This window comes from Ovis aries, chromosome 7, assembly GCF_016772045.2.
Source record: "Ovis aries strain OAR_USU_Benz2616 breed Rambouillet chromosome 7, ARS-UI_Ramb_v3.0, whole genome shotgun sequence".
Classification (NCBI taxonomy): Eukaryota; Metazoa; Chordata; class Mammalia; order Artiodactyla; family Bovidae; genus Ovis; species Ovis aries.
In genome coordinates, this window is record NC_056060.1 from 20,355,927 (window position 1) to 20,380,106 (window position 24,180).

The following is a 24,180-nucleotide window of genomic DNA, read 5'->3' on the forward strand; positions in this document are numbered from 1 at the left end:
TTACCTGGTAAATGAATGGTCTCTGTGACTGGCACTCCAGTGGGTTGTTGATGGAATAGCTAGAAGGGCTATTTGATTTGAAGATTCCTTTATTAAAAAGAATGAATTCATCCCTTGGTCTTGCAATGATGCCTCTAAATTAAAAAACTAAGAAAGCAAAACAAAACTGAGTGGATGTGTCAGCGCTTCAAGCAGGTGGGCCCCTTGAAGAAGAGCAGAGTCAGGCAACGTGCCCTGCTTGCCCCTTTGTTCCTCCAAGACCCAGAATGACACTCCCTCCTAGGAAGACTTTGGGACTATGCCCCGCCTCCCCACCCCCCCCCCCCCCCCCCCCCCCCCCGCCCACCTCCACGCTGTGAATCTGGAGAGGAGTTTATGTCCTGAAGGCAAAGGAGAGCTACTGAGAGTTTGAGCAAGGGGCATGTTCATTCAACATATATTCACTGGGGACCTGGAGACAGAGTGAAGTCGGAAAGAGAAACACCTGCAGCTTTCTAGACATGTTCTCAGCCTCTGAACTGAGCACAGGAAAGCCAGAGGCAAGGGCCTGGATGGGGCCTTTCTTTGAGGGACACAGGACCCCAAGGGAGACCCAGATGCTGAGTGGGCAAGACTAGACTCCACATCTAGGGGGCTACCTGAATGGCCTTTCCTCTTGCCTAAGGCAGGCCTGGAGTGAAATCCATCCTGAGAGGGCGGCACCTCATTCTCAGGCACCAGGGACACTGCAAAGTGCCCCGCCCATGAAGGCAGTGTTAGACTGAGCCCCCTGGGCCTTGCCAGGCTGGCCTCTTGCCTCATGTGCCTGTTCTCTCCTAAGGACCTTCTGCCCTCTCCCTTTGGTACCCCTTGGATGACAAGCTGCCCTCAAACATCCTCACCCCAAACTCTGGGCTCATCACTTCCGAGACTTATCTTCTCGTTGATTTTCTTAACTCTCCGCACTTGCCCTGGGTCTCTTACCCTGGGTCTCTGGGGCAAATGTGCCACCCCTAACAATGACCCGGAAGGGAGTGGTCAGCCTTGGAGGCAAAGAGTTCTGCCCCCTCTCTGTTCTCCGGGGTCCCCAGTGAACTCTTTTCCTTCCCCACCTCTCCAAAGTGGATGTAACTGTCACTACCTCCTCTGGGAAACCCTCCACAGTCTACTACTTGACTCATGGAAAATTCTCCAACCCTGCAGAGATCTCCTGGAAAGGCCCTACCACTGGCCACGTTGAAACGATGCAAAAGTCAGGGCCTCCACGCCTCTTGCCACACTTCCTCTACAGGCTGTGACTTGGAGCGACCCTTGCCCTGTCCTGCTTTCTTGGGGGTGAGGCTGGGTTAGGTAGAGTGAAGGGCAGGTGAGCTGGTGTCTGCGGTCATTTTAAGATGGTGGCAGCAGCAGTGGCAAGGGAAGGACGCGCTGCTGGGTCTGCACCGCTGACTGTTGTCCGCTGTAGGGAGCGCGCACCTTCTGCAGGGCTGGGGAGGGAGCAGCTTGAGCAGGGGACTGAGAGCCGCAGGCAGGTGTGTGAGCTTGAGCGTTCCTGGCAGGGAGTCAGATCTGATCAGGCACCATGCCTAGGTGTGGACAGCAATGGGCCTGAGGTCACCCACCTTGGTCTCCTTGGCTGACATGACTGCAGACAGCAGAGTGGGAGAGCTGGGTGGCGACAGCAGCTTTGCCAACTTCTGGAGTCAGTGTTCAGGGCAGGCAGGTGGGCACAGTCAGGATCTTGGCTAACTCACCTGTAGTGGGGCCAATGAGGTTCTTGCATCCCGACCCCCACCCCAGAGAGGAAAGAAAGGTTCAGGGAGAATGTGTTCAGGAGGGGTGTTTAATCTACTTGTGAGATACAATGGGACTTTAGCATAACTGTTTTAAGTTGTTGTGGTTTTTCAGTCACTAAGTCATGTCCAACTCTTTGAGACCCCATGGACTGCAGCACGCCAGGCTTTCCTGTCCTTCACTGTCTCTCAGAGTTTGCTCAAACTCATGTCCATTGAGTCGGTGATACCATCCAACTCTCATCCTCTGTCACCCTCTTCTTTTCCTGCCGTCAGTCTTTCCCAGCATCAGGAGAAGATGAGTCAACTCTTTCCATCAGGTGGTCAAAGTATCGGAGCTTCAGCTTCAGCATCAGTCCTTCTAATGAATATTCAGAGTTGATTTCCTTTAGGATTGACTGGTTTGATCTCCTTGCTGCCCAAGGGACTCCCAAGAGTCTTCTCTAACACCACAGTTCAAAAGCATCAATTCTTTGGCACTCAGACTTCTTTATGGTCCAACTCCCACATTGGTACATAACTACTAGAAAAACCATAGCTTTGATTATATGGACCTTTGTTGGCAAAGTGATGTATATGCTTTTTAATACTATGTCTAGCTTTGTCATGCTTTCCTTCCAAGAGGCAAGCATCTTTTAATTTCATGGCTGCAGTCACCGTCCACAGTAATTTTGGAGCCCAAGAAAATAAAATCTGTCACTGTTTCCACTTTTTCCCCATCTATTTGCCATGAAGTGATGGGACCAGATGCCATGATCTTAGTTTTTTGAACATTAAATTTTAAGTCAGCTTTTTTACCATTTTACTTACCATTGTGCTAATCATGTGATGTTCTCACCAGTTCATTACAGTGGGTCCCTATCATGACAGTCTCTCCTAGATAACACATTATCTTGCTCCCTGATTTCTCTTCTCCCAGTCTCAGACTAGGCAGGGAAATGATGCCTAGTGCCTCCCTCCTGCAGTCAAGAGGATGCAGTGGCTCTGAGGGGGTCGTGGGACTCTCAATCCCCTTGCTGCATGTGTTCTCATCTTTTCTATTGTGAGCCAGCATGCACATGCACACTCTGCTTCAGCAAGGCCTTTCTCTGCTGTCCCCTGATGACCATGCCACTCATCTTTGTAAAGTTTCACCTGACCACCTTACCTGCCTCCTGAGAAATCTGTATGCGGGTCAATTAGCAACAGTTAGAACTGGACATGGAACAACAGACTGGTTCCAAATCAGAAAAGGAGTGCGTCAAGGCTGTATATTGTCACCCTGCTTATTTAACTTACATGCAGAGTACATCATGAGAAATGCCGCTCTGGATAAACACAAGCTGGAATCAAGATTGCTGGGAGAAATATCAATAACCTCAGATATGCAGATGACACCGCCCTTATGGCAGAAAGTGAAGAAGAACTAAAGAGCCTCTTGATGAAAGTGAAAGAGGAGAGTGGAAAAGTTGGCTTAAAACTCAACATTCAGAAAACTAAGATCATGGCATCCAGTCCCATCACTTCATGCAGATAGATGGGGAAACAATGGAAACAGTGAGAGATTTACTCTTTTGGGCTCCAAAATCACTGCAGATGGTGACTGCAGCCATGAAATTAAAAGATGCTTGCTCCTTGGAAGAAAAGTTATGACCAACCTAGACAGCATATTCAAAAGCAGAGACATTACTTTGCCAACAAAGGTCCATCTAGTCAAAGCTATGGTTTTTCCAGTAGTCAGGTATGGATGTAAAAATTGGACTATAAAGAAAGCTGAGCACCAAAGAATTGGTGCTTTTGAACTGAGGTATTGGAGGAGACTATTGAGAGTCCTTTGGACTGCAAGGAGATTCAACCAGTCCATCCTAAAGGAAATCAGTCCTGAATATTCACTGGGAGGACTGATGCTGAAGCTGAAACTCCAATACTTTGGCCATGTGATGCGAAGAACTGACTCATTGGAAAAGAGCTTGATGGTAGGAAAGATTGAAGGCGGGGGGAGAAGGGGACAACAAAGGATGAGATGGTTGGATGGCATCACTGACTCGATGGACATGAGTTTAAGTAAGCTCCGGGAGGTGGTGATGGACAGGGAAGCCTGGTGTGCTGCAGTCCATGGGGTTGCAAAGAGTCGGACACAACTGAGCGACTGAACTGAACTGAACCTGCCCCAGAAGTCTCTCATTCCCACTTTCAAATGACCAAGTTCTACGCCATTGCAGATGAATTCCATTTCAAATCCTCCTCCACCCAGAAGCCTTTCCTAGATACTCTGGCCCCTAACTAATGCCAGTTCAGCCCATAGCAGAAAGGGGCTGGACATTTCCTGGGCTGAGGGCAGCCTAGTCTTCCTGACTCTGCTGGAGACATGAGAAGGAGAAGAGGACATTTCGGACCTGGGGCTGTTTTCCGTTGGTCCCTAGTCCAGGCCCCAGACCCACAGGGAACCAAGAATATGTTCTAGAAGTCTTGCTCCCAGAGGCTTAAAGACTGAGTTGAAGAAAGTAGGACCTGATCCTTGGTGAGCACTGGTTAGTTTTGCCCAGGGAAATCCATACTTTGACAACATTTCTATTTGCAGAGGTTCCAGTTATCCTGAAGCTGGGAGTGTGGGGAGCATGGGGAAGTCTAGATCCAGATCCTATTTCTGCATTTAGGAGCTGGCTGTTTGGGAATGAATACTACACCTCTCTGAGTCTCAGTTTTCTCATTTGTAAAATGCCAATTGTCTCAGTTACTTGGAGGGTTGCTATAAAGTAGGTAATTTATGTAAAGTGACTAATGCATCAGATAATAGGTATCCCATAAATAGTAGCTCTTACACAGTGTCAATAATAACAGCAATGGTAAATCCCCAGCTCCACCAACTTCCTACTGTGCATCTTCAAACACATTCCTTGTTTGTTCATCAGCTCCCTCACCTGTAAAATAAAGATTATGGTCCATCCATTTATTTAATAAATAATATTCGAGTAACTTCTTAGGTGCCAGGCACAACTAGATCTGTCATTTAGTATGTGTTAAGACATGCAGCACAATGCCCAGCATATACTACGTGGTCGGAAAATGTCAGTTTTCCTCTGCAAGCTGCAGCTGGAGGATGGGATATCGGTGTAGGGGGCAGCGGGAGAGGGGAGGTCGAAACATAGAAAGGAAACTCAGGAGGGGCACAGGCAGAAGGCTGCGCCTGCCTTGAACCCCCAGCTTCCTCTTTGCCCTTCAGGTGACAGGGCCTAAGGAAGGGGGGATGGGCACGGGATGGTGCTGGGTCTCTGAATAGTTGGCCTCACTTTCTGTCCCTTGGTTTCATCAGACCACTTCTGTAGACCAGATCATCTATCCCTTGCCTGGAAAACAGTGTCTGATTCTCAGACATGCGGGTACTGCAATGTGCCTGCCGCATGAAAGTGGCATCAGATGGAGGACCCCTGCCCCCACAAGGACAGAGCTGTCTCCTCACTAAGCTGGTCTCCTGCCTCATGTTCCAGGCTCCTTTCCCAGGGACCACAGGCTGGACCCACCACCTATGGGCTTCTCAGCACTGAAACCCCACATTCTTCCATTTTGACTTTGCCCAGCTCTCATCAGACCAGACCCTCACAGAGTTGTATGTGTGTGTGAGCACCAGTAACATGAGACCTGGCATGGAGGAAGTCTGAAATAAAAGCTGATTGCATGAATGCACAGCAAATCCTCTCTGCTAATGGTGCTCATTCATTCATTCAACAAACATTTATTGAACCCATAATCCACTGGGTGCCAGGCTCTGCGTCGACGGCTGTGACATTCAGGTTAACAGTAGCCAAGTTCTCCAAAGACTGAATGGCATTCACAAGCTTCCTGTCCCAACGCTCTCACTCACACCCACCTGGCTCTAAGAGCCCCAGGCCCCTCCCTCATTCCCAGAGACCAGAGCGCTGGCTCCACCAAGGATTTTGACTGCAGTAGATGTTTTAGGGCCGAGTCACTGACTTTGGGGTCGAATCCTGGTGCCATAACCCATGCTGGGCCCTTAGGAAAATTATTTAACTTCTCAGAGCCTCACTTTCCTCATCTGGCAAACAGGCATAAGTAAAAATGCTTATCTCGTATTTGCCGTGAGGATTTAACAAAACACAATACTTAGAGCAACACTCAGTGCACAGCGCATGCTCGATGAATGTGAACGACTCTACACTGTTTCGCAAGGGTCTGCCCCTCTCTGCCTCCTCCACAGCACGGGTCAGCACAAGTCCAAGCACACAGGAGGTGGTCAGTGGGATCAGATCTCTTGCTAACAGGGAGATCTGATGGGACATTCTGGGTAAGGAAACCCCAGAAACTAGCAAAGGGACTTTCCTGGTGGCCCAGTGGCTAAGACTCCCCACTCAAAATACAGGAAGCCAGGGTTCAATCCCTGGTCAGGGAACTAGATCCCACATGCTGCAACTTAAGATCCCATGTGGGCTTCCCTGGTGGCTCAGTGGTAAAGAATCCGCCTACAATGCAGGAGACACAGGAGATGGCTGGTTCGATCTCTGGGTCGGGAAGATCCCCTGGAGATCTTCCAAAATGGCAACCAGTACTCTTGCCTGGAGAATCCCGTGGACAGAGGAGCCTGGTAGGCTGAAGTCCATGGGGTCACAATGAGTCAGAAGCAACTGAGCACACACATGTTGCCACAGACCTGGCACAGACAAATAAAAAATAAATAAATAAATAAAATAAAAAAGAAACCAGCAGAGGCTTGGAAGTGGGGAAGAACAGGGAGGGACTGTGCCCGGAGGAGCATGAGGGTTGAGGGGGAGGTCTTAGGGGAACTCTGACTGTTATAGCTCTTTCCCTAAGTGTCCATGTTCTCCAATTCAAGTCATAAGAAATTCATGGGCATCCGACGCCACTGGCAGCAAGGTTCAGACTGGAGGTGGCATAGTTACGAAGGAAGTTAAGTCATTTGGGGGGTCTTCTAGAACAAATACCCATCCCCCCACCTTTTCTAGGACACCCTCATGCTGCTGCTGCTAAGTCGCTTCAGTCGTGTCCAACTCTGCGCGACCCCATAGATGGCAGCCCACCAGGCTCCGCTGTCCCTGGGATTTTCCAGGCAAGAACACTGGAGTGGGTTGCCATTTCCTTCTCCAAAGCATGAAAGTGAAAAGTGAAAGTGAAGTCGCTCAGTTGTGTCCGACTCTTCGTGACCCCATGGACTGCAGCCCACGAGGCTCCTCCATCCATGGGATTTTCCAGGCAAGAGTACTGGAGTGGGGTGCCATTGCCTTCTCTGGACACCCTCATACCTCTGTCCTATTTGAGGCAAGTAGCCAGGTGGGGGACCAAGGAACAGGTCTGGCTAACTGAGGGCTGTTAACAGGGACCACATGCAATCACAGAAAGCCAGAGTGAGGGTGGGGAAGGGGCTCCCAGGCAAGGTCAATGCCTTCCCCGGGACTCTCAGAGACCCCTGGCTCTGGGTCTCAGTTTCTTCCTTGGAGAAATGGGTACTATCGTGTAGGTTTCTTTTCCTTGACTTGTAAAGACGAGAGACTGTAAGTCTAAAACCGATCTTGCCACTGGAGAGGAAAATCAAGTGTTAGAGGTAGCACTGGATGTCTTTCTTCAGAGCTAGGTGTGTCCATACCTGGGGTGAGGCGGGGCTGCTCTGGATTGCCCCCTCCTCACTGTCAGGGCAGAACCCAGCTGGCCCTGGGTGCTTGGCATTCATCCTCTGAACCAGGGTTCCATCACTGATCAGCCCCAACTGCCTGAGCATTTCCTGGGACTGATAAATGAGTTTAGACCCCAGGTTCTCAGGCCTGGGCCAGGAAGAGCTAGCCACCACTTACCCCGCTCCAACCCCCTCTGGCTGGATTGCCACTCTGGAGGCTGCACCTAGACTAGATCCTTAGGGCTCTGACCTTAACCCTGGGCCTGAAGGGAGATTCCCATACTGCAAACCAGGCAGCCTAGGCCTGGCCCATCTCATCCTGATAGCGTCCTCAGCACCTGTTCCACACTGGCCTGCACAATCTCTATCTTCCCCATTGCTGGGACTGCACAAGCGCAATAGGTGCTGCTAGGTTGCTCATCAGGCCCTTCTGGCCCCCCACAAGAGGAGCAGAGACCCCTCCTGACAGGTGGGTTGTGAATCTGTCTTAATTAAAATGTGCAGGAGGGAGGTCTGCAAGGAGTGGTGTCCTTACCCCCTGCTCTGAACAAGGGGCAGTGAATCAAGGTACTGCGGGGGACAAAGTGAAGCAGTGACCCAGGGATAGCTCCCAGTCGATGGAAGTGGCTTCTCTGCCCACTCCACTCAGGGCTCCCCACCTGGAAACCACTGGAATCTGGGTGGGGGTTGCATTGACCACCGTGCATGTCCTATACCCTGGCATTTACCAAGTGCTTTCACATCCCGCATCTCATCAAAGCCCCATAGCCCGCGATGAGGTAGGTGAGGACTATCAGACCTATTTTATAGATGAGGTGGATAGGCTCAGAGAGGCAAACGGATTTGCTCAAGGTCACACTGCTGCTAGATGACAGAGCCAGGTATCACCTACATGCTGATGGTGGGGAGGGTGGCACAGGCTCTGTGACTTTGGGCCAGTTATTTAACCTCTCTGTATCTCAGTCTTCTCATGTGAAAAATAAGGATAGTGATAGTTCCTACCTTGTCAGATCGCTGCTGCTGCTGCTAAGTCACTTCAGTCATGTCCGACCCTGTAGATGGCAACTCCATAGATGGCAGCCCACCAGGCTCCCCCGTCCCTGGGATTCTCCAGGCAAGAACACTGGAGTGGGTTGCCATTTCCTTCTCCAAAGCACGAAAGCAAAAAGTGAAAGTGAAGTCACTCTTCGCGACCCCATGGACTGCAGCCTTCCAGGCTCCTCCGCCCATGGGATTTTCCAGGCAAGAGTACTGGCGTGGGGTGCCATTGCCTTCTCCCCTTGTCAGATTACTGTGAAGATTAAATGAAATAATGCTATAAAATGACCTCAGCATAGTCGTGGCCTGGGGGCCTGCTCCATAAATGTGAGCAATGATTGTGATTATTATCCCAAGGGTACTCAGATGCTGTCCCTGGGTAGGCTGCACCCCAGCTAAAGCCCTGTTACCTCCAGGCTCCCACCTTGTCTCTGTTGGTGTCGCACAAGACCTGCTAAGCTGGGCTCAGGATCCCGGTGTGGAGAAGCAGGGACAGAGGAGGGAGTCAGGATTCCACTCCAAGCTGCCTGCCTGGGGAAGGGGGCCAGGAGTCTGTCTCTGGCTCTGGTTCACAGCCCCATGACGGTGGCTGCCTGCTTTCTCACGTGGACCTCAGTTCTGCTCAGGGCCAAGCAGGGACTGGCTGAGGCTCTCCTTGAGTCTTTCATCTCTAAAGGTCAAGGCTGTGCATGGGAGCTGAAAGGATTGGGAGTGGTCCAGGTTCGTGAAACAGACCTCTGCCCAGCCCAGCCTGGCCCTCCAGGATCTGCAGGTTTCTGAGCGTGGAGGCCCTATCATGCTAGTGTCTTTTTCCTAGATGTACCCGGGTAAGTTTGCCTTTGGGAAGGAGAAGCAAAAGTCAACCTTAGAGTAAAAGGCATAAAAGGCACGGGTGTGTGAGTGACCAGGCCCAGCTGGAGTGACGCCACCCCCAGACCCTGGGTCCTGCAGCCTCTTCCGAATCACCGACCACGAGCCCTGGCCTCAGGCCTGTGGCTTGGGAGCTCGCCTCTTGCTCACGAACCCTCTTCAGGGCAAGGCCCAGACTGGTAGCCAGCCTCCACCACCGTGCTCTGCAGGTGGGGGTGTGGGGGTCCCAGGTCAGACTTCCCCTTCCTCATTTCTACATATTTGGACACCCTCTTCAGGGGTCCTGCCATGAGAAGGAAGGGAGGGTGGTTCTGGCCACACTTCCTGGGAACTAAGAGGTAAGCAGGCATCTCGTGTCTAAGATGAGCTCTGTGAAAGCCTTGGGGCCTGTGGGATGGATCCTTAGCATTTTAAAATTTTATTATGACTGCGTTTGTTTAAATATATATATATATTTATAGCTCTATGTGCCCACCGCCCCCCAGCCCCTCCCCAGCCCTAGTTTTTCCCCTTGGCTTTCTGTCTGGTGGCCGTGTAGGGCAGCACCGTCTGCGTGCTCTTGTCCGACACCGTTTGGGTACTGCTATTCCTCGTGACCCTGCGGGTCTGCTCAGGGACTGAGGTGGGGCCTGAGCGGCGTCCAGTCAGTGGAGAGCGCCTGGGCTTGTAGGGAGCTGAGGAGGGCTTGAGGGGGCCAGCAGGGGCCTCTGTGTGGGGAGGCTCCGGGGACAGGCCCCCCTCCTCCTCTGCGGCCTCCTCCTCGCCGTCGCCCTCCTCGTCGTCACAGCACAGAGCGTGGTAGAGCACTTTGTCGCTGAACCGCACCCTTTCCCGCGTCCCCGGGGTCCGCTGGGGCGGCTGGCCCTTCACAGGGCCGGCGCTGAAGGCCTCCTCACTGGAGGAGTCCGGGGTCTCCACCCGGGGCCCGTTGGGGATGGGCAGGCCACCGTTCATGAGCCGGTAGTCCGGGCCGGCCCCCGGCCGGGTCGACTCGGGGCCGTCCACGGAGTCTGAGGGGGTGGAGATGTCCAGGAAGGAGCAGAACTCCCAGCTGTCCGAGAGGATGTCGGCCGTCATGAAGTCCAGGTGGCCCAGGTCAAAGGGGCCGCCCACGCCTGCCTTGTCGCTGCTGGAGGTGCTGCTCACAGTGGCTGTGGTCCAGTCATCTGGCTCCAGTTCAAAGTCGAAGTCCGAGGTTAGTTTATCGATCTGGCTCACCACCTGGCCGGGCAAGGGGAGAGGAGTGAGGGGCCAGCATCACCAAGGTGCGAGTGAGTAGCCTCAGGACCCTACAGGACACCGGTGGACTTGAGTTCACAGGTTTGTTCCCCCTGTTGAGGGCCAAAGCTGGACCTGGGTGAGCACAGCTGGTTCGGGCCATCTGCCTGTTTTCCACCCCTTCAGTGCCTCTGGCAGAGGGAAGGTGCCTTGCAGCCCTGCACCCAGTCCATTCACACACAGCCCCTCCTGTCCCAAAGCCAGCTGCTGTTCTGGGGGGCAGCCCTATTTCTCAGAGTTGGATCTTCCTTTGATTGGGGACCATTTGAAACAGGGCTGAGAGACTCCAGCAAGTCCATTCAGTGGCGGGATGAGCAGCCCACTCACCCTTGGAGAGGAAATTAGATGTGAGAACCGCAAACAGACTCTGCCCAGGCTTTCTGAAACATCCTGGACTGGCCTCTGCAGCAGGTCAGAAACTGGCCCCCATGGGTCTCTACCACCCCACTCCTACACAGATAGCCCTAGAGCCTCCTCTCTCCTCCCTTTCCCCACTGCTTGATGAGTGGAGATCAATCCTGGCTTGTAGGGGAAGGAATAAAGCAAGCATTATTTGGTAAGCAGTAAGAAAACCATCCATCCTGGGCCCAGAGCTGCTTGTTAAATGCACTCGGGCTGCAGAGGTCAGTGCACCTGCCTGGCCCTGCTCCGTACAGGTGGCCCTGCCTCAGGATGACCCCTCGCCGAGGCCAGGTCAGCACAGACACCGGCGATGAAGACAGTGAAGGAGGAAGGGAGACCCAGGCAGAGACACAGGGAGAAGACAGAGCAAGGCGGGGAGAGGAGATGCAGGCCAGAATCCAAACCAGCAAAACAACAACAGAAGCAAAGCGGGAGGACCAGAGACCCAGGGACAAAGACAGACGCAGTGAGTCATCAGGCCCCGGAGGCAGCTCCCGGCCCTCTCAGAGCTCTCTCCCTGGGGCCGGAGTGGCCAGTCAGTTCATTAACTAAGGAAGTCCCTCATTCAACAAACCTTTACTGAAGTCAACTGCTGTCCAGGGATATGCTAGGGGTTCGGCAAGGAGTGGGGTTGGTGAGTGCTCCAAAGTACAAGAGGAAAGCCAGGGTGAAGATGGCCGGCCAGGAGCCCGGCTCGGTGGGGTGTCTGCCTCATCGGGAGCCAGAGACCTGCTCAGTCATTTTCCCCCTCTGGGTCTCAGTTTCTCAATCTGTGAACAGGGAGTTGGGCGGCTTATCTATCTCCAAGTTTCCTTCCATCTTTAAGGTTCTAGGACTCTGTGCTTAGAGGACTTGAGACACTCTTTGGGGGAGTCAGTGCCTAGGGATGCCCACTTCCCACAGCCCCAGACTAGGGGTGAAAGGAACTCTTGGCAGAGGCCTATGGAAGAGATGGGGGCATAAAGACCCCCAAGTTCCTGATTTGGACATCAAATGCTCTATGTGTCTTTGAGTAACTCACATAACCTCTCCGGACTTCAGCTTCAGTCACACCAAGGGGGTATGGAAATCCCGGCCCTGCCAGCCTCACTAGAGCTTTCTGGGGAGCAGTGAGAGGCCACTGCTCCCAATGCCCTAGGGCTCTCTGGGGGCACTGGTGATAGAAGTGACATCATCTCCCAGCTCTGAGCACCTACTACGTGTCAGGCTTTCCACCCACGAGATCATCACGGCCTGGATTTATAGATGACGGGCCCAAGCGACCAGTCACTAGGGACCTGAGATTCCTACCCCCACCAGCCCTGCAACACTGCACACAGCTGAAGTGCTGCCATGATTTCTGGGCCTGGACAGCCAACGAGTATAAACTCCATCCTCCAGTCTGGTCACCCCTTCTCATGCCCTCCACTGCCCAGAATGACTCCTATACCTCCGAGAAGCTTGCATCCCCCTGAAACCTTTGTGTAAACCAAGCCCCATCTGAGAGCTGGTGGGAGCCCTGGCCTCAAGTAGGGGCTCTCAAACCCAAAGGTAGGGGCTCTCAAACCCAAATGCACAGAAGTAGGGGATGTATATATACACATAACTGATTCATTTTGTCATGCAGCAGAAAATGACACAACCTTGTAAGGCAATTATACTCTAATGAAAACAGACAAAAAACCCCCAGATGTGCATCAGCCAACTCCCAGTGTTCCATGCAGGAGGTCCTGGTGGGGCTCGAGAGTTGCATATCTGACAAGCTTCGAGATGGTTCACCTGCTGCTGGTGGTGCAGGAACAGACTTGGAGGACTACTGGCCTGGTGGACTGGATTTCCCAGGTGGCACAGTGGTAAAGAACCCGCCTGCCAGTGCAGGAGTGGCAGAAGATGCCTGGTTCGATCCTTGGGTTAGGAAGATCCCCTGGAGTAGGAAATGGCAACTCACTCGAGCATTCTAGCCCGGAGAATCCCATGGACAGAGGAGCCTGGTGGGCTACAGTCCATGGGCTCCCAAAGAGTTGGATACAGCTGAACATGCATGCAATAGGCCTAGCAGACTGGGGATTTAAGCTGGTGAAAAATAGCAGTCCAGGCACTGCCACCCTCAGGAAAGGCCCTGTGCCTCTGGGACAGCCGCACCCTCTAATTAGATTCCCTGATCAAGCACTGCTGCTGAGAGTGCTGCTACCTGAGGGTGCGAGGATGACGATGACGGTAGGAATCTGGAGTCAAATGACTCGGCTGTGAGCTCACAGGGTTGGCTGAGGCCAAGCCGGGCCCCGAAGTTGGGTTCCTAATCCCCTGTGAGGAAGATGCAGGGTCCACAGAGCAAGAGCCCTAGAACCCTCAGATCAAGACCCTCTCCCTGCCCAAGAAGCCCTTGCCAGCCTCCTGCTCAGGAGGTCTTCAGGTTGTGGCCCTTCCCCCTTCTCTTTCAGAATGCCCTTCTCTGCTTCCATTCTGGGAGAGTGGAGGGAAGGAAGGGAAGGAGGGCTGGGCTCAGGTCCCAAGCCTGCCTCATCTTGGCCAAGAGGTTTGAGAGGCAAGTGATTTCCTTCTCCATATCCCATTTCCTCCCCTGTAAAATAGGACGACATGCCTCTATTCACCAGATATTAGAGATGCAATAGATAGGAATGTGCTTTAAACTGCAGAGTCCGCACAGACACTTAAGAACCTGGACTCTGAAGCCAGACGTAGGGTCCAGCCTCACCACTTACAGGCTGTGTGACCTTAGCTCAGTTACTCAGCTTCTCTGGGCCTAAATGTCTTCATCCAAGGAGAATTCTAGTAGTATCTACTTGTTAAGGCTCTGGTAAGGAGTTAATGACTCGATGCACAGAGAGCACATAGAACAACATAGACCCCCAATATCCACTGTGTACCTGTGGGTGCTAACATATGGCCAGGGCCCTGGCATCAGGTCCAAGAGCAAACGCGAGTCAGCTCTTTACCAAAGGAATGCCACTGTAACAGGGACATTTCCAGTGCCTGTGGCAGAATAATGGGATATTATTAGACCTTTCAAACTGCAGCACACGGGTGGCACCTATGTTCCCTCAAGTAAAGCTGTCTACAGACAGTGTAGGAGAAGAGATACTACAGGTCAAATAGTTGAGCCTCACAGGCAACTCTTGGTCTACTCCACTGGGTGAGACATGTCACACTCATCAGATGAATGACATAAGCGTGGGTCAGAAGGGAGTGACACGCCGTGGGGACCCAGATGGTACGCAGGGCCTGGGTCAGTTCACAACCCCTGCTGCCCATCCCCGGTGCCTCATTTCACGGAGCCAGTGTGGAAGGCAGGAATGGGGGCAGGTCCCAGGCTAACTGCCTCTCTGCTTTGGCTGTCTTGAAATCTATGATTTCTCTCTGAGATTTAATAATCATTTTGCCTACATGTAATTTGGGATTGTCTTGGAGTGCAGGGAAATAATTATATACACAGAAGGAAAGAAAGGGGAAGAGAAAGAATGGAGAGAGAAATAGAAATCACAGAACCACAGACCCTTGAAGCCAACAGGGCCTGGAGCCACCATTGAGACCACCTTTCTCATTGTGCTTGCTGATGAGAAGCTGAGAGACCCAGAGACCAGGAGTTGAGCTGAGGCTGGAAGTGGAGGGGAGTTCAGAACAGGAATCACCTACTCTATGTGAGGCAAGAGCAAACACTAGATAGGAAGGGCAGGGTTAAGGGCTGCGACAAAACCTGCTGGGTCCCAAACCCTGTCCCTAAGGGTGTCCACAATCCACGTTCTGATCATAGCCTCAGCTACCTCCCTGAACACGGCACCCATCCAGTCTCCCCACTGACAGCGGCTTCCAGTCCAGCTCCCTTTCCATCCAAGGACCTTCCTAGTCAGCCAGCAGGACTACATCGCCCACCTGCTTCCAGCTCTTCCTGGCTCCCCAAACTCCTGAGCCTCCCAAACACAGTCCAACACCAAATCTGACCACAGGTTCTGTTTTCTCCAGCAAGCAGCCTCCAACCCTGCCAGGCCCACTGGCCCGACTCACTCCACAGAGCTCACTTGTGCCTCTGTGCCTCACCTGGCATGTCTCCCTTCTTTCCTACTCATTCCCTCTCGCTTCCATAAGGAAGTCTTCCCTGATCCCCAGCTGAAGACAGGTTCCCTATGAAAGGATCTCAAAGCACCCCGCACCTCTCCTGATTTTCCAATAGTTCTTGCTGCTACCATTTTATGTGTACATGTGATTGACGTCTGTGACCTCACTAGACAGGAAGCCCCATGAAAGGCAGGACTAGATCTGTCTTGCCCACCACTGCAGCCCCAGTTTAGTACAGGGATTGGCACATTCTTTACAGACACAGCTTTTGACTAGTGCATGAGTTCAGAGAGAGGACTTAATAAAAACCACCTGGGGCTTCTTTTACGAGAAAAAGTTCCAGTCTTAGAAATCCCAACATTGCCTGCCCTAGCCCGCCTCCACCCCTGGTTGAGACCCCTCTCCAAGGAAAGCATGAATGTGTTCCCTAAGGCCCCAGGTTGAGGACCTGGGGAGCCCTGGGACCCGTTTATCCCCTCCCTGCTCACCTCTGGTCCCTTCAACTCTCTTGACAAGCTGCTACTCCTTCCCACCCTCCCAGCTCCCTGGGCAGCTGGTTACATAACTGGGTACTCTGCATTATTTATGATCACTGATTATTTTTTAATTCTTGATTATGTTACTTATTGTCTTCCTGGGGGGCTGTGGAGTTGGGGAAAAGGGGTGGGGAGTGAGTTGACCATGATACATGATTCTCAACCTGCAATTTGGCCTAACTGGCTAAGGAGCTTCGTGAATCTGTCTGGAGGAGGAGAGCTCGAAGGGAAAAGGGAGGAAAGGAAGGTGAGACCAAAAAAATAATAAGAAAAAATCCACACAATTCTTGCTGAGCTGCGGGTGATGGAACTGACCCACTTTGGCACAGCTCTGTGGTCCCCAGCCTCTCCTGCTCCAGCTGCCTCCTGGCTGGGCCACATTTATCTCATGCCCGCACAGCCCTTGGCTTCCCTGCCACCTCATATGCAGCGCCTTGCCCAGGGGACTGCACAATCATCAGTGGGCTTGTTCCCCTTGAACACTGGATGGGGGATCCTCCACCACCGCTGGCTGTGCAGGGTTTGTGCCCACCCCTCCATCCTCCTGAGGTGTTCGGGCCAAAGCGGGCAACTGTGCCCTTAAGCTACGTCCTACCCAAGAGTCAGTGATGATGTGAGAGACACTAGTGATCAACACAATAACCACCCTTGAACCCCGATATGCCGAGTGACATCTTGGCGAGGGGGGATCTGAGGAGGAGGAGGAGGAGGCCAGGGACCTGTTCAAGGTAAGCTCAGCACCCAGGAGGCCAAAGGCAAGGCCCTTACCCCTGGTGTCGGGGTTCCCAGTTGGCAAGGGATCACGGAGAGCAGGGGCTTCCCTGGTGGCTCAGCTGGTAAAGAATCCACCTGCAAAGCTGGAGACCTGGGTTTGATCCCTGGGTTGGGAAGATCCCCTGGAGGAGGGCATGGCAACCCACTCCAGTAGTCTGGCCTGGAGAGCCCCATGGACAGAGGAGCCTGGTGGGCTACAGTCCACGGGGTCGCAGAGCTGGACACAACTGAGTGACTAAGCACAGCACCTGGAGAGCAGTGGGGAGGCAGACTCCCACCCAGAAATACAGCCAGGAGATTCCTGGAGAGCAGGCGGGGTTCTCCCTGAGAACACAATCCACATTCCATAACATGGCCTGCAGGGCTCTGTGTAACCTGACTCCCTGCTCCCTCTCTGACCTGTCTTTCTGCTTTTCTCCTTCTAGTTCACTCCACTTCAGCTGCACTGCCTTCCTTGCTAATCTTGAAAATACCAAGCACATTTCTTCCCCAGGACCTTTGCACAGGCTGTTCCCACTGCCCGGAAAGCTCATCCCCTAGATACCACCCTCACTTCCTTTGGTTCTGAGTTCAACAGCCATCCTATTGGAAACCCTCTTCCTATCCCCATCACTATCACTCTCCATCCCCTTTCCCTGCTGCACAAGGGTGGGACTGCCCACTGTCGGCGGTAATAAAGGTGCCAGCCAGGAGGTCAGGGTCCTGACTTTGACCTCTCTGATGACAGCCAAGAAGCGATGTGATTCTAAAAGCCATACATGGAATAGGGAGCAGGCCAGTGCTTGAATATTTCATTAGTAATATCTAACAAATACGGAGTAAGTTTTGTGCCCATCATTCTGCTAAGTACTTTATATATAATACAATTTAATTCTCATCACAACCCTGAGTCTGAGGAGTGGGATGGGGAGTATAAAATTCATTATCCTTATTTACACGGAAAATGGAAGCACAGCAAGGTAAAGTAACTCTCCCAAGCTTATACAGCTGGGTAGGGGGCAGAGTTGGATCTGAACCAGAGACACGTGGCTGCAGAGCTCATGATCTTGGCCCTGAGGCTGTGCTCTATCTCTAAAGTAAGATCCATTGAATTTTGAGGAGCTTAGAGAATCTGCTGGGACTGGCCTGGCACCCTGGAGTTTTGGGGAACCTAGGGGAGCTGAGGGCTAATTAATGATTGACCATCACATCTCTCTGCAGCACAATTTTAGCTTTCACCTCACTCAGTCCATTAAACTACTCTTCCCATTCATGGGACAGAACTTGTTCCTCGTCACCTGGGAGGCCAATGGGAGAGCTGCAGAAGGGGTTTGGCAGGGTAGGGGAGGTATAGTATGGGAAACCCCAAACCCTTTAGGGAAATGAGTAGGTGTTGGCCCCCTTTCATATGTGCGTGCTAAATCACTTCAATCATGTCTGACTCTTGTGACCCTAGGGACCTGAGCCCACCAGGCTCCTCTGTCCTTGGGATTCTCCAGGCAAGAATACTGGAGTGGGTTGCCATGCCTTCCTCCAGGGGATCTTCCTGACCCAGGGATTGAACCCATGTCTCAATGTCCACTTGCATTGGCAGGTGGGTTCTTTACCACTAGCACCATCTTGGAAGCACGTTGGCCCCCTTACCCCATGCCAAACCCTGATGAAGTGCTAAGATAACACTGAGGTGCAAATGATCACCATCCCCATCTCAGAGATGAGCAAACTGAGGCTCAGGGGCCTGGAGAGGGAGGGCTTTAGTGTCCCTCGTCTTTCGATGAACTTCAGGCTGTATGGTCAAAATGGGGAGGAGAGTCTGCCATGAAGGGTGGTGTCCGGGGTTGGGGAAGAGAGCAGCAGAGAGAGGATGACAGAGGGGGATACAACTGAGCCCTTTCTGTCTGCTGGCCTTGCTCCTTAGTCCAGCATCTCCTGCCACTCCCAGCAGTCTTGCTTGTAAATCTTGTCTTCACATCTAAGTACTTTCCCCCTCTGACATGAGAACCCCATTGGTGAGCTCTGAGCTGGTACTGCCTGGGGAGTAGGGTGTGATAAGGTGAGGAAGCCAGCGTCTGCCACTGTTTTGACCTTGGCCCCACCCACACCCCCAAGGGAAAATGCCACACCAAGCTACCAAGGAGAGGCTGACAGATCATGGGTTCCAGGGAGCTGGGGGACTGCAACACTTTACTCCAAACCCGTCCGAACCCAGTAACCCCATTCCTGACAAATCCCACCTTATAGGAAGTCGGTTATGGCATCTCTTCCTCTGTCTGGGCCTCTCAGAGCCTTGCCTGCCTTCTACTTCCTCTGCCCATCACCCCATGTCCAGACCCTGCCTGGGGGATGGGGAAGCTCTGAGGCTTGGCCCCTCTCCCAGCTGGGTGCCATTGGCAGCGGGCAGGCAATGGCATACGGGGTAGACTCTGGTTGCCATAGCAACCTGCCAAAGTCTTGGGTGGAGGCACATGGCCTACAGGGTGTATGGGGGGTGGGGACTCATCTCTCCCCATCCTAGCTCAGGCCTCTGGGCTGCAAAGCCTGGGAATCTGGCGCTCTGCTGTTTGAGACATGGGAGCAGGTGAGTGTGCGTGCTGGTAAGGAACACCTAAAAGATCCGCAAATGAACTGTCACACTTCTAAGCTCCCTGCCTCATCCCTAAAGGGTACCCCTCAGAGCATCACAGCATGAGCATAAGGTGCCCCCTCTAGAAGGCCCCTGTCAAAATGCAAAGACGATCATTAGTCCACCTGCTGAAGCCCCAGCATAAGCATCAGAAACTTGAGTTCTAGGTTTAGTTCTGCCACTGGTAGGCTATGTGACCTTACACAAGCCCCTGTCCCTCTCTGGCTTCAGTTTCTTCAACAGCAAACAAACAGGGCTAGTCTGGATGAACTGTGAGATGCCTTCAAACTGTGGATGGCTACGTAGCAGGGGAAGATGAAGTTAGGTGCCTGGAAGATGCTCAGTTGGGAGGAGGCTCTATGCATGTCAAAGCTGCCTCCCGGCTTGAGTCAATCCTGGCTCTTTCTCAGCAGGCTTGCTGGGGCATAGGTCCCATGCTCCTCCTGCCGAGGACTGAGGCTTTGGATAGTTCCCATGACCCTGATGGGACCACAGAGCTTCTGAAAGCTGGTGGGGGGACGAGTCAAAGTGGGAACTGCAGTCCTCTGGACCACTGAGGTTGGGAGAGCAGGGGTTGCTCAGGGACACCTGGTCTTTGATCTCCAGACATTCCTCAAAGATGTTTGGCTTAGGCTACGGCCAGCCCAGTCTGTGGGAAGAAGCACCACTACTCTGTCTGCAGCAATAGCCATTCCTACCTCTTGAGAAAGGATGCTCCATTAGGCTCACCCTGGGTAGAGGGGCTGCCCTGCCCAACCTCTGCTTCTGTTCCAGCATCTCTACAATCCCCTCTGCTCTGAACATGACTCCCTTCAAATACCCTCTGCTCCTAGGTTCTCAGGCCAGGCTGGAATGCCACTTTGCCAGTCGGGAGTGGGTCTGCCACCATCATCTCCTCTTCCAAACCCTCTGAGAACCCCCATCTTCCCCACACAGCTGGCTGGGGAGAGCTCAAGCCCATAACTCCAGTTCAGTCACTCTCCCTGCCATCTCTGCAGGGACCCTGGTTACAAGGAGTTGAAATTTGCCTAAAGCCCACCTGGCTGATGTAATGGCACCCAGTGGGCAAATTCAGGCCAGCGGCTCAGAACGCTGGTCATGCATTTCAGGCTCGAACACAGCCCAGGGGGCAGGGCTGAGGACATGTGAATCTCATTACCCTGGCGATGTGGGAAGTTGTAATTAAACCGGCTCCGCTTAGAGAGGCAGAGAGGGATACACATACCAGGATCTCTTGGTGACTTTTCAGCCTTGGTGGAAAAAAAAAAAAACCAAAACCATTCGAAACCATGGGACAGGAATGCATCCTTCAGAGGAGCTCCCTGCCCCTGCCAACATACACAAGAACGATGATATCCACTAGCAGCCCCTAGACCCATTTCGGGGCACAGAAGGCAAAGCTGGCTTTCATTTTTCCAGGTTCAGGGTTTTAAGTATCTATGTGATCTCCAGAGAATGCTCAGAGCTGTGACTTGAGTGGTAGGAACTGTCTCAGTAAAGCCACCCACGCTCTCCCAGTGCCCTCTATAAGCCAGTCGGCGTCTGGGAGGCAGATGGTGGGGTCAAAGGTCAGCTTGGGTCCCAGAAGACTGTCTTCTACTAAGAGGCTGTGGTGGGATTCCGTCTTTTATTGGCCACCATGGCAGCTTTGAGCCATGGGCCCACACACACATGCTGCCTAAGCAGTCCCTGGATCAAGGAGGCCCCTCCAGCCCTGGGGTACAGTGACATCTTTAGCAAAGCAGATGTGGGGAAAGGAGAACAAGAAGGAAGTGCCAAGCAGAGGGACACAGGTGCATCCAGCTTTGCTCGTGCATGTGTGTGCACGCATGCACACACACACACACGTGAGTATGTTTTGGTGCCAGGCCCAGGATACCTGGCCTAGGGGCTGCCCAGCCCCTCACTCACCTCCCTTAGTTCCTTGGCCACCTCCTTAAGCTCTCGCAGGATGTCCTCCAGCTGCCCGATGACCATCTTCATGCGCTGTCGAATCCGCTCCCGCTCGCCACCACTGCTGGGGTCGTCACTGGGCTGCCCGAGGTCCGGGGTGCCCCGAATGTTCATCCTTCACCACGTGGCCGCAGGCCTGCCCATGCTCCCCCCAGCCAAGCACACGCTGTGTCTGCCTCCACGGAGCCCCCCTCAGCCAGGCAGAGCTCCACATCTTAACGGCCCCCCAGCCCACCCTGGCCCTGGGCGGCCCTCACCCAGCCCCAGCCCCCTGCCACCACCCCGCTCCTCCACCTCTGGGTGGAGAATGGGACACCCAGAGGGAGACAGTCTGGCAGAGGGGGGTCAAGGTGAGGACACAGGAGGGCAGGGGGAGGGGCCGTGGGTCTCAGGAGTGGTTTCCAGAACTTGAAGTGCCTGTGGGTATGCTGAGCTGGACACAGAGGCAGGGGGATGACTCTGCAGGGACTAAGGGTGAGAGGTGCCCTTGGGATGGACAGAAGGCAGCAGTAATCCCCTCACAACTCTTAGGCAATTGCAAAGGCCGAGGTGTCAAGATGCAACAGACACCTGCAGAGGGATGGTAGCCAGGGCCTTCCAGATGTGAAGGGGGCTCCAGATGTGGGTGGCTCTGGGAGGGGAGCCGGATTGGAGGAGGGCAGCCCCCTGCAGAGAGAGCGAGCCTGGCGTCAGCCTTCCCAGGCTGCAGCACCAGCCGGCAATGCAATGCCGCTGCCTCCCTCCTCACCCCAGCCTGCACCCTTCCTCGCTGGGGATTGGAGTTTTTTTGTTTGCTTGCTTGTTTTTTCCTTTGTGGGGAGGCATGGTGGAGGCAGACGCTCTAGAGCACAGCCCCTCCTCTAGAGGGGAAAGAGCCCCTGCTTTAAAAGCATAAGTCCTCAGCCTGCCATGGGGCACCCTGCCCTGGCTCCCGCCACCCCCACTCAGGCCTGGTCCCGCTGCTTCACTGGAGGGCCCCTCCAGGCTTCCCCGCTCGCTCCTAGCGCCCCGGGGGTGCTCTTGTTCCCAGCTGGACCTTCCCTTCCCCAGCCCCGCCTTCCGTCAGAACCCCCACTCCGCTCTCGGACTCACCAAGGGTAGGGGCACCGACCTTCCTTCCCAGCAGCGTCGGGGGCCAAGTCCCAAGACGAGGTTGGGGGCCCCCAAGGCTCCCTAGGGCGGGCTTCTCTCTCTGGACCCTTCGGCCCCTGGCCTCAAGGAGGTCCTCAGAGCCGCCACCGGAGACATCAGGGCGGTGGGAGGGGGCGGGGCCTCCCCGCTCCAAGGAAGGGGGCAGGAAAAATCTCCGTCAGCCCCCGCCGGGCTCCGGTCGGGGGGAATGAGCAAGGTTCCAGCGGGTCCGGGGCTCCGAGGCCACAGGTGACTCGGGCACAGGGCCACCGAGGCGACGCCGGGCCGGTCCCAGCGCGCGAGCCAAAGTCGGAGGGATCGGAGGGCGCCGGGATCCCCTCAGCCCACGCCCGGTATTCCCCGGGCTCGGCACCGTCCGGGATCCGCTCTGTCCAGTCCAGATCGGCCGGCTCCGGGCTCCTCCGTGGTCTCTGCCCTGCCGAGAGTGAGCTGGCACCCGTGGGCGCCCGGGACACGCTCAGTCCGGACCCAGAACGACCGCGCTCCGGCACCTGCGGCGTCCGGAGCGGCCGCGAGGGTCCGCTCAGCCCAGCCCCGCGGGCCTCCCGGGGCGACGACGCTCTCGCGGCTCAGTCCGCGGTCGCAACGGTCCGGAATCGCCGGGTCGCGGGGGGAGGGGCGGTGTCGGCCGTGGGGACCCGGTCTCCTCCGGGCCGGGCCGAGAGCGCGCGGGGCAGGGAACCCGGCCGGGCTGGGTCTGGCGGCCCGGGCGCGGGCGGGAGGGGCGCCGGGCGGAGGGGAGGAGGCGAGAAGAGCGAGAGCAGGGAGCGAGGCGGGGGGAGCCGAGAGGAGGGGGCGCGCGGCGAGCCTGGCGGGCCGGGGCGCACGGGGCTTGCAGCCTGCGCCGCGCCGCCTCCCGCCCGCGGGCTCTCGGCTCGCCGCCTGGCCAGCCCCCGGGCGCCGGGTTTGCCGGCGGGGCCACCGGGCGCCGGGTCTGGCTGGGCCTCCCTCGGCCGCCTCGCCCCGCCCCGCCCCGCCGGGCTCCGCGGGCCTGGGCCCGCTCCCCGAGCGCCGCGCCGCCCGCGCCCCGGCCGCCCCCGGCCCGCCCCGCCGCCCCCCGCCGGACTGGCCGCCCGGGCGGGCGCTGCCTCCCTCAAAGGCCGCCCGGCTGGCTCGGCTCGGCGCGCCTCGGCGCTGTAAGGGAAGGGGCCGGCCCGGCGCGCCGGGAGGGAGCTTTTAAAGCGACACACACGCCTCCCAGCGCCGAGCACCGAGCGCGCGAGCCGGGGGGTTTCGCTACCCCGGGGGACGAGGAAGCGTCCAGGGCAGACGGGGCTGGAGGCGGACTCTCCCGAGCGCACTCCTGTTGACCTCGGGGTGCGGAGGGGCAGCGGGCTAGGGGCCCTACTCAGTTCCTACCTTTCCGTAAGCCCCCATTACCCCTGCCCCCACTGCGGTGCGCTCCGGGCTTCCCTTTCGGCCAAATTTCCCGCATCAGACCTTCCTCCTTCTCCCTGTCATAGCTCAAACTACTCCCAGACATGGCCTTAAATCAGATTAATTAAGAAAATGCAATACCGACGACATTTGCTGAGCACCTACTGTATGCCGCCAGGCTGTGTCTGGGCTGCATGGGGCTGGAGTTGGAGATTCCGCAGATGGATGAAAGCGATACATTAGACACAGGTCATTTTGTTCAGTTCCTTATCCATTCACTCAACATTTATTCAGCACCTTCTCTGTACCAGACCCCACGCTAGACTCTGGGGTCACAGGAAGGAAAAGCGGCATTTCAGAAAGCTCACAGCTTGTGGAGGCATTCCCGAGTAAACTCACAGGTGGTACATGCAGAGCAAAGGCAAGTTCTAGAAGCGATGATAAGGGCGGGGGGGGGGGGGGGGGGGGGGGGGGGGGTTGGGGAGCAGCCCAGCCCAGCGGCTGGCAGGCTGTCCCTGAGGCAACCCCTGAGCTGAATCTCAAAGGAGAAGTAGGAGTTACCCAGGTGACTGTCAGTGTGGAGGAGGTGGGGGTGAGCCTTCCAGGCAGGAAGGAGGGTAAGAGCAGAGGCTCAAAAGCAGAAGTGAGGGGAGGCGGAGTTTGAACCAACTGTGGCCTTTTAGAGATTTTGACAGCTCTGTGGAAAGTGGATTAGAGGAAGACCAGATCCTGAGAAACTCAGTCAGAGGC

General features: G+C 54.8%; 1 protein-coding gene across 4 annotated transcripts; it reads right to left on the reverse strand.

Annotated features, from left to right (window-relative positions):
- Positions 1–9,735: 9,735 nt before the first annotated feature.
- Positions 9,736–22,989, reverse strand: INSYN1 (inhibitory synaptic factor 1). 4 transcript variants are annotated; one of them, XM_042252149.2, is made up of 4 exons: positions 20,860–20,971; positions 13,851–13,956; positions 12,742–12,886; positions 9,736–10,524 (listed from the first exon to the last, which is right to left on the reverse strand). In XM_042252149.2, exon 4 carries the CDS (start codon positions 10,378–10,380, stop codon positions 9,802–9,804), a length of 579 nt encoding a protein of 192 aa, XP_042108083.1. In that variant the 5' UTR covers positions 10,381–10,524; positions 12,742–12,886; positions 13,851–13,956; positions 20,860–20,971; the 3' UTR covers positions 9,736–9,801. The 4 variants fall into 4 exon arrangements, with proteins under 4 accessions (XP_042108083.1, XP_012036297.1, XP_004010339.1 ...); XM_012180907.5 differs by lacking the exons at positions 12,742–12,886; positions 13,851–13,956 and adding an exon at positions 22,013–22,989 and having other exon boundaries at positions 20,860–21,567; XM_004010290.6 differs by lacking the exons at positions 12,742–12,886; positions 13,851–13,956 and adding an exon at positions 21,994–22,989 and having other exon boundaries at positions 20,860–21,567.
- Positions 22,990–24,180: the final 1,191 nt, after the last annotated feature.

Coding starts and splice junctions, on each gene's coding strand:
- INSYN1 (XM_012180907.5), bottom strand. CDS start 21,015: ATGAACATTCGGGGCACCCCGGACCTCGGGCAGCCCAGTGACGACCCC. Junction 10,525..20,859: donor TGGCCAAGGAACTAAGGGAG/GTGAGTGAGGGG, acceptor TTGCCCGGCCAG/GTGGTGAGCCAGATCGATAA.